Source organism: Primulina huaijiensis, chromosome 4 (assembly GCF_012295235.1).
Source record: "Primulina huaijiensis isolate GDHJ02 chromosome 4, ASM1229523v2, whole genome shotgun sequence".
Lineage (NCBI taxonomy): Eukaryota > Viridiplantae > Streptophyta > Magnoliopsida > Lamiales > Gesneriaceae > Primulina > Primulina huaijiensis.
Genome location: NC_133309.1, coordinates 2,209,722 through 2,218,249, shown reverse-complemented (window position 1 = coordinate 2,218,249; position 8,528 = coordinate 2,209,722). Strand labels below are relative to the sequence as shown.

The 8,528-nt window shown below is 37.1% G+C and overlaps 2 protein-coding genes across 3 annotated transcripts; one reads left to right on the top strand and one right to left on the bottom strand.

Annotated features, from left to right (window-relative positions):
• The first annotated feature begins 1,533 nt into the window (after nt 1-1,533).
• Nucleotides 1,534-7,408, top strand: LOC140975185 (phospholipase D delta-like). 2 transcript variants are annotated; one of them, XM_073438759.1, is made up of 11 exons: nt 1,535-2,018; nt 2,345-2,929; nt 3,476-3,592; nt 4,297-4,491; nt 4,620-4,901; nt 4,989-5,057; nt 5,160-5,307; nt 5,660-5,808; nt 5,975-6,142; nt 6,496-6,693; nt 6,880-7,408. In XM_073438759.1, exons 1-11 carry the CDS (start codon nt 1,689-1,691, stop codon nt 7,171-7,173), a joined length of 2,535 nt encoding a protein of 844 aa, XP_073294860.1. In that variant the 5' UTR covers nt 1,535-1,688; the 3' UTR covers nt 7,174-7,408. The 2 variants fall into 2 exon arrangements, with proteins under 2 accessions (XP_073294861.1, XP_073294860.1); XM_073438760.1 differs by lacking the exon at nt 3,476-3,592 and having other exon boundaries at nt 1,534-2,018.
• A 49-nt stretch (nt 7,409-7,457) lies between these two features.
• On the bottom strand, nt 7,458-8,178 carry LOC140975186 (plastocyanin). Its single transcript, XM_073438761.1, has one exon. The coding sequence runs from the start codon at nt 8,071-8,073 to the stop codon at nt 7,570-7,572; it is 504 nt and encodes a 167-aa protein (XP_073294862.1). The 5' UTR covers nt 8,074-8,178; the 3' UTR covers nt 7,458-7,569.
• Nucleotides 8,179-8,528: the final 350 nt, after the last annotated feature.

Here is an 8,528-nt window from a genome sequence, read left to right as displayed (position 1 = left end):
AACATAAAAACTCTTATGAGACATGTTACAAGTCAATTTTGTGAGATAAATCATTTATCCGACCAGTGAAAATATTGCTTTTAATTGAAAAATATAAATCGGATCGATTCGCCTTACAAATATAGACTCATTCAGCTGATATAATGTCTTACTTCAAAATTTGAATGCTATAAAACTTATCATATGATTGGATTTTAAAAAAGTAGTACCTTTCTTATTAGTCAAATGCTAAATATAAATTTAAATGCATCTCTTTATTAACCATGTAATTTAATATTACATTCGTTACTATTTAGTAGTGAATTTAAGTAATGAATTTAATGTGCAACATTTTATTTATTAAACGAACATTTGATTTTTCTAAGCTACATTTCGAGTACTTTTTTACCCTATGTTGTCATTAACATGTGATGTCAACTTCTCTAAAAATATGAAAGATCTCGTATGATCTAATGATATTGAGACTTGCTAAACTGTCGTATATGATATATAACCGTGTAATCTAATCTTAATTACTGTTTTAAATGACTTTTACTTCCGTTATCAGCTTTCATTTTTTTTTTTAATTTATAGGAGTAGAATGACAAAAACTTGTGTGAGACGGTCTCACGGGTCGTATTTTGTGAGAAAGATTTCTTATTTGGATCATCCATTAAAAAATATTATTTTTTATGCTAAGAGTATGACTTTTTATTGGGAATATCGGTAGGGTTGACCCGTCTCACAGATAAAAATTCGTGAGACCGTCTCACAATAGACCTACTCGATTAGAATTAACAAAAATTTCTAAACGTGATCCAAGGAAATCCAACACTTTTTTTCCAATATTCCGAATTCAACTTTCTTGAGAAGTGGAAATCTTTTTGTTCACAACTTTCCTCTTCAATTTTGTTGAAATTTAAAATATTAATTAAATTTATAAAATTATAATTATAATATAAAAATATGCACATAACCCATTATTTTACTTACTTGTAAACAACATTTGTATTAATTCTATATGAATATTAGAAACCACTGATATTTTTGATATTTTATATTATCAAATTTAAATAATAGTTATGTATCTTTCGATTTTTGATAATTTTATCTTATTTTCATTGAAATTATTAATGTGGGTGGCACATTGAAAAATAAAGACTAAAATGATATGAAAAACAAAAATAACCGACTAAACTGAAATTTTATATCATAGAAACCAAAATCACATAAGCAATAAAAAAAATTTAATTTAGGACATAAATTCACTGGGTGAGACATTTTATGTTATTTTTGTACGATTCTCCTATTTTTCTACTTTAAGAAAATATTACAAAAATGTAATAAAAAGACATCTTTTTGCCATTGATTTTTTTTTAATTTTGATCTATAATTTTTTTTAAAAATAATTTTTTTAATTTAATTTTTTAAATTAAAAGAATATTTTTTTATAAAAAAAAATGGTTGATCAAATTATTTTCCAAATTTCCTCTTTTGCCACCAACCAATTGAAAAAGAGTGATTCCGAAATAGAAACGGGCCCCACACATAATTCAAACTTCCAGTTTCTTGTACACCTGCGGAAATACAGATGCCACCCACGTCCCATTCCCCATAGTTGTCTCCGCCACCGCACCCGCTCCTCCCTGGCCACGGCGGAGATACCTAACACCCACCCACCTCTCCGCCGCCGCAGCTCACGCTCACCAATGGCGGAAGAGAATTCGGACAACATGATATACCTTCATGGAGACCTTGATCTTAGGATCCTTGAAGCTAGGTGCTTGCCCAACATGGATATGGTCTCCGAGCGCCTCCGCCGGTGCTTCACCGCATTTGATGTCTGCCGTAAGCCGTTCTCCGGGAGCGGAAGCGGCGGGAAATCCAAGCATCACCACAGAAGGATCATCACCAGCGATCCGTACGTCACCGTTTGTCTCGCGGGCGCACGGGTTGCGCGTACTCGTGTCATTTCCAACTCGCAGAATCCCGTTTGGAATGAGAATTTCAAGATCCCCTTAGCTCACCCGGTTTCCAAGGTGGGTTCGAGCTGGAATGAATCGTTGACTTATCAATTATCTTGAATCTTTGATTTACTGTATCCATTTATATTCGAATCTAATTTCGTTTATCATACTAAAGGAATATTTATTTCGAAAATGCTATCTTTGTTGACCACCTGCATGCTAAACTAGAGGATGCTTGTATATTGATTTGATTAATATCAAGTTGACATTTTTTTATTACCAATTCTGCTGAGACAATTTCGAAATGTTTTACAATCTTTCCGAATTATTGGTAAGTTTAAAGGGTTCATCTGGAATTATACATTAATCGCGCCTCATGTTGCATTATTGTGGACCAGGTTGAATTTCAGGTTAAAGACAACGATGTTTTCGGTGCCGAGCTCATCGGAGTGGCTCTTGTGTCCGCAAAACAGATTGCGGCTGGCGAGCCGTTTGATGAGTGGGTCCCCGTGCTCGGGTCAGGTGGGAAGCCCCCAAAGCCGGATGCTGCCATTCGATTGCAGATGACATTCATTCCCTGTTACAAGAATCCCATTTATTTTAATGGGATTTCAGAAAATTATGGATTGAATGAAAGCTATTTTCCGCTACGCCATGGGGGGAAGGTAACATTATATCAGGATGCACATGTGATTGATGGGATGCTGCCAGAGATTGAGTTAGACGACCAGAGTAATTTTGAGCATGAAAAGTGTTGGGAGGATATATGCCATGCGATAATGGAGGCGCATCATTTGGTGTACATAGTCGGATGGTCGATTTATCACAAGGTGCGGCTTATCAGGGAGCCGACCAAGCCTTTGCCAAGAGGTGGGAATTTGAATTTGGGAGAGTTGCTTAAGTACAAGTCACAAGAAGGGGTGAGAGTGTTGTTGCTGGTTTGGGATGATAAGACTTCTCACAGCAAGTTTTTTATTAACACGGTACGGAATTTGATTCTGAATGGTCACAATGTCATAGTTATAGGGGGAATTATTTTTACATGTCCTGCTTGGAGTTCTTATTGGGGCGATTGGTGTTAATGAGGTGTATGTAGTACAGAGGCAAGATGATTGCTTGGAGACAGGATGAGGGGGAATGTGGTAGCTGTGGCCTGTGTATACCTGAAATCTTATATTTTTGGAGTGATTTTCCTGAATTCCGGCTAAATTTGTTTCCCTTTTGGGCATGGGACTTTTAGGTTTGACATGATTTTTATCGTGATTTCCTGCACCTGTTCCCTTCCATGTATAAACGTATCGATGTCTTTCGATGGAATTAGAAAACATACAATTGAAAATATCGATGGAGAAGTTGCCAAATGTTCAGGACAGCTAATGTTTATCTTGATTTCTAGGACAATTACCCAAAAGTTTGGTTGATGGGATGTGTGACTCAATCTTCATCTGAAATTATGACTAATCTATCTATTTCATTTATCAGTTGTCAAGATACTCGACTAATCCGCTTGATGGTATCTTTTAGTGCAGGCAGGAGTGATGCAAACTCATGATGAGGAAACCCGAAAGTTTTTCAAGCATTCTTCAGTAACTTGTGTTTTGGCCCCTCGTTATGCTAGCAGTAAACTAAGCTTTTTCAATCAACAGGCATGCTTTACTCTACATTAGCATTTTTATCAAGTCTAAATGTCTGATATCCCTAGGGGCCTGTGGATGTTTATTCTTTTGCTTCTAATTTTAACATTTCTGGGAGCCATTTCCGTTAATTCTTTTACTCAATTTAGGTCATCGTTCAGAAAAGCCATTATATGTTTCACCACGTTTGGATCATGTTTCTATTTAATAATTGCAACCCGGAAGGAAGACTTCCCCATAGAATATTTTTGGTCATTTCAATCAAATAGGATTCCCACAAAATAACAGCTGAGCAAACAATACTGTGTTCTCGCTGTTCTCTTAATTTCAGCCCGAACTACCAACTTGTATCTTGCACTTTCTTAAAGCAGTTATCGAGTCAAACTTTTTCTTCAAATTTTGATTCATCTGCTTAAGGGTTATCGAGTAAAAATGACTAGAAAGACCAACTAAACCTTGAAAAGTTTTTCCAAACTTGAGGATACAACTTAAGATAGACTCATTAGCTTTTGAGAGGGGGGCAACCTAGTCTTATTTTTATGCTTTTTTTATGGGGAGGGGAACTTGCATGTGAAATTTGGAAAGTTTTTTGTGTAGTGATGGCCGCCCTGCTTGGCTCATCCCTTCGAAATAAAATCTATTTTTATAAAAAGTTGTGCATATGTTAACAACTAGACATTGACCTATTCTTCATATTTACTTGTGTTTTTATGCAGGTTGTCGGAACTCTTTATACTCACCATCAGAAATGTGTGATAGTGGACACTCAAGGCCATGGCAACAACAGGAAGATAACTTCATTCATTGGTGGCCTTGATATCTGTGATGGACGCTATGATACACCTGAACATAGAATAACTCGTGATCTCGACACAGTGTTTCAGGAGGATTATCATAATCCCACATTTCCTGTAAGCAAGTGTCCATGCACCATTATAAACCATGAAACCAACTGGGAAACATGTTTAATATTCTAACTTGTTACCACAATACTTATTTTCCAAAAACATGGGTTTTAAATTTTTTGTCATATTATTAGGCAGGAACAAAGGCCCCAAGACAACCATGGCATGATTTACACTGCAAAATTGAAGGCCCAGCTGCTTATGATGTGCTTACAAATTTTGAGCAACGATGGAAAAAAGCCACTAAATGGTCAGAGTTCGGACGCCGCTTTAAAAAAATATCACGTTGGCATGATGATGCTTTGATAAAGATTGAACGCATCTCATGGATAATTAGCCCTTCGTCCACTGTTCCAAGTGATCACCCTTCATTATGGGTTTCCAAGGAAGATGATCCCCAAAACTGGCATGTTCAGGTCAGGTTTGTCTCACTTAAAAAAACTTTTCCTTTTAACTCGAGGAGACTAAAGTGTTGAACTTGCTGGTTATTTTGATGTCAACAGGTTTTCCGATCTATAGACTCAGGATCTTTGAAAGGATTTCCCAAAAATGTACATGCAGCCGAGGAGCAAGTATTGGCTTAAACTTTATTGTCATTCCTGGACTTAAATGTTTTGTTCTGGCTTATTTAAACTCACAGTTATATTAATCTTCTGGACTTCTCTCTATCGCAGAACTTAGTCTGCGCTAAAAATTTGGTGATTGATAAGAGCATTCAGACGGCTTATATCAAAGCGATAAGATCTGCTCAACACTACATATATATTGAGAATCAATATTTCCTTGGGGCATCTTATGCTTGGCCCTCATACAAAGATGCAGGTGGGGTGCTTTAAGATATTTCAGTTTTAACTTGACAGCATTACTTGGTTTGAACTGGATTAAGATTTCAACACATCCAAGTATGGGTCCGGTCGGATGTAGGATTTTAGTTGATTTGGCGATTCATTGTGTTTTTGAGACCAAACTCTTGAAAAAACTGTACCTGGAAGTTGATTTTTCCCCCATGGAGGGGATTGCCAAAACAAACGAATGTGATTTTAAGAATATATTTATAAAGAAAACTTTCTTTCTACATCAAGATTTTACACATGCACACGATCATTTTTCTTATTTAGCCTTCCTGTCCTATTCTATCTTGCATTTATTTATCTCACATGTTCATGCTTCTTAGGTGCCGACAATACAATTCCAATGGAACTGGCATTAAAGATAGCCGACAAAATAAAGGCAAAAGAAAGATTTACCGTTTACGTTGTTATCCCAATGTGGCCTGAAGGTGTTCCCAGTTCAGCCTCAGTCCAAGAAATCCTTTATTGGCAGGTAATGCAAAAAAAAAGTTAGTCTACATAATGGGAAGTGTCAAGCAATCTAACTGAGCGGGAAAGAATATTTGAAGAATTGATGAAAACATAAAATGTTTGATCTTTTGCTTTCTGCACATGCAGTATGCTTCTTGTAGTTTATTCTCGACATATTTTATCTGCAGGGGCAGACAATGCAAATGATGTATGAAATTATTGCCCGAGAAATCAAGTCTGCTGAGCTTGAAAATGTGCAGCCAACTGACTATCTGAATTTCTATTGTCTTGGCAATAGAGAGGAACCAACTGATGAATCAACTGCAAACGGCCAATCCCCCTCAAATGGAAATACAGTAATAATCTTACATTTTAAACATCTCCTGTTTGTATAAATGCCACTGAATTCATACCTCTTCTGACTCTTGCTTCATTTGAAATACTACGCTAACATGAAAATACCAATTGTTTGGACCGTTTTACATGGAAGCCGAATCTTCTAAGCTGAACTCGATCCATATTGACATAGTATATCAGTCAAAAATATAAAATCTAGATGTCAAGATTGCTCGTTTGGTGAGGGGGTGTGAAAATTAAAAATAAAAGAAGACTAAAAATAGACCTTGCTAACTTGTTGGAACGGTCTTAGATTTCATGATGACCCCTTTATTAGTTACACCACAATAATTTGATTTCAAACTCTTGCCAGGTACCTTCGCAAAAATTCAGGCGTTTTATGATATACGTGCATGCCAAAGGAATGGTAGTGGATGATGAGTATGTTATACTGGGTTCTGCCAATATAAACCAACGGTCTATGGCGGGTTCAAGAGATACCGAGATCGCCATGGGCGCCTATCAGCCGCATCACACCTGGGCTAAAAAGAAGGCTCATCCATATGGGCAGGTTAGCTAGCCGTGTCAATAGTTTTTTCTCTTTTTCCCGATATCTTGTGACTATAATATGCAGGCGTGAGTATTATAAGCACACATATCTCTATAATTAAAGTTTCTCAACATTGACATAGTTCATAAAGTTCATATCATTGACAGATATGGTTTATCAATTTGGTTAACTGACATGCATTTGCAGGTATATGGCTACCGAATGTCGCTTTGGGCGGAGCACATGGGAAACGTTGATGATTGCTTCAAGAATCCTGAGAAATTGAACTGTGTGGCAAAAGTTAATTCTATCGCTAATGATAACTGGCAGAAATTTACAGCTGACGAGTTTACTCCACTACAAGGCCATATCCTCAAATATCCAGTGCAGGTAGATGAAGATGGAAAGATTTCTCCATTGCTCGGATATGAAAATTTTCCAGATGTTGGCGGTAAAGTGCTTGGAGCTCCAACCAGTCTTCCTGATGCTTTGACTACATAAACTTGCAATAGTTTTTTCTCGTCTATAGGTTACAGATATTTGTCATCCCATCAAGGGGTCATAAATAGATATGAACAAACACAAGATTTTACAATATTTAACTTTAGTGGTGTTGTCATGTAACATCTGATTGTATTGCACATATGGTGTCTATTGGTCTGTAATTCGGATACCCAAATTCTTTGTGTCATTCTTTCATCATAAGCTATAAAATAATAGTTATCGTATTGCAATTTCTTGGTTCATTTCAACTTTTATCAACTTACTGGATGGCAGTAGCAGTGTAAAGAACCATCATCTCATACAAGACAGTTTCAATTTTCAGTTTTTACAAAGTAGTACAAAAATGAGATGACTTGCACTTTTCATTCAGGTACAAAGAACTCTCTAAGTTTTTTACTTTACAGTTACTTTCCCAACCATTCCAGCTCCTTGGTGAGGGGAGCAGTAAAAAGTGTAAGTCCCTTTCTCTGTTAAAGACACAGAGTAAGTCTCCCCTTTTGCGTTGAGTAAAGCCTCCTCATCCATTGAAATTTTGGATACATCGACCCCTGCCGGAACATTGTCGTCGTCGAAGACCACGTTGTGTGGGAATCCAGCATTGTTTATGAAGGTAATTTTCTCCCCTGATGCCACCTCAAATTCCCCTGGGAGAAAGCTTAAAGAACCATCATCACCACCAAGTTTGACATCAACTGCTAAGGCATTGCTAGCCAGCATCGCACTGGCGGCCGTGGCTGCGACCGCGACGCCAAAGTCCTTCAATGAGGCCTTGACAGAGAATTTCGGGGCGGCCCGAGTGGCAACTACAGAGGTGGCGGCCTTGGATGATGAGGCACTAGCCTTTAGGCCAGTGAATGATGATGGAATAGTGACTGCTGCAGAGGTAATAGCTGCCATTTTTATTATTGTTTCTTTTTCTCCTACTGGTTGGAAATCAAGAAAAGCTGGATCTTGAGGTGGGATTTAATATGTGAAGAAGAGGATGTGATTGCAGTGTGTGTGGTGTGTGTTTTTTTTTGAGTTGTGATTTATAAGATAATGGATGATTGGATATCTGACTAAAATAAAGATTGATTGGATGCTATCCTCTCAGGTGGGATTGGATGGTTCTGCTGTATTGTGAGGTGAGCATTTTATGATTGAAAGTTGATTATTTTCTTTCACACACATACACAAATGTCTGTGTATATATATAGTTTTAATACACTGCACATCTACTGTGCACATTTATGTGAATATCAACTAGGTGTCATAGCCATATTGGATGTGACGAAACATATAAAATTTTCATATCGGTGAGTGATATTTCATCGGTGCTTTACGACAAGCGTACAACATATCAACATTATATA

What these genes read in the sequence shown, in the direction of transcription:
- LOC140975185 (XM_073438759.1), top strand. Translation starts at nt 1,689, where the DNA reads ATGGCGGAAGAGAATTCGGACAACATGATATACCTTCATGGAGACCTT. An exon ending in TACATGCAGCCGAGGAGCAA is followed by an intron (nt 5,058 to 5,159) that starts GTATTGGCTTAA and finishes TCTCTATCGCAG; the next exon opens with AACTTAGTCTGCGCTAAAAA. An exon ending in CCCCCTCAAATGGAAATACA is followed by an intron (nt 6,143 to 6,495) that starts GTAATAATCTTA and finishes AACTCTTGCCAG; the next exon opens with GTACCTTCGCAAAAATTCAG.
- LOC140975186 (XM_073438761.1), bottom strand. Translation starts at nt 8,073, where the DNA reads ATGGCAGCTATTACCTCTGCAGCAGTCACTATTCCATCATCATTCACT.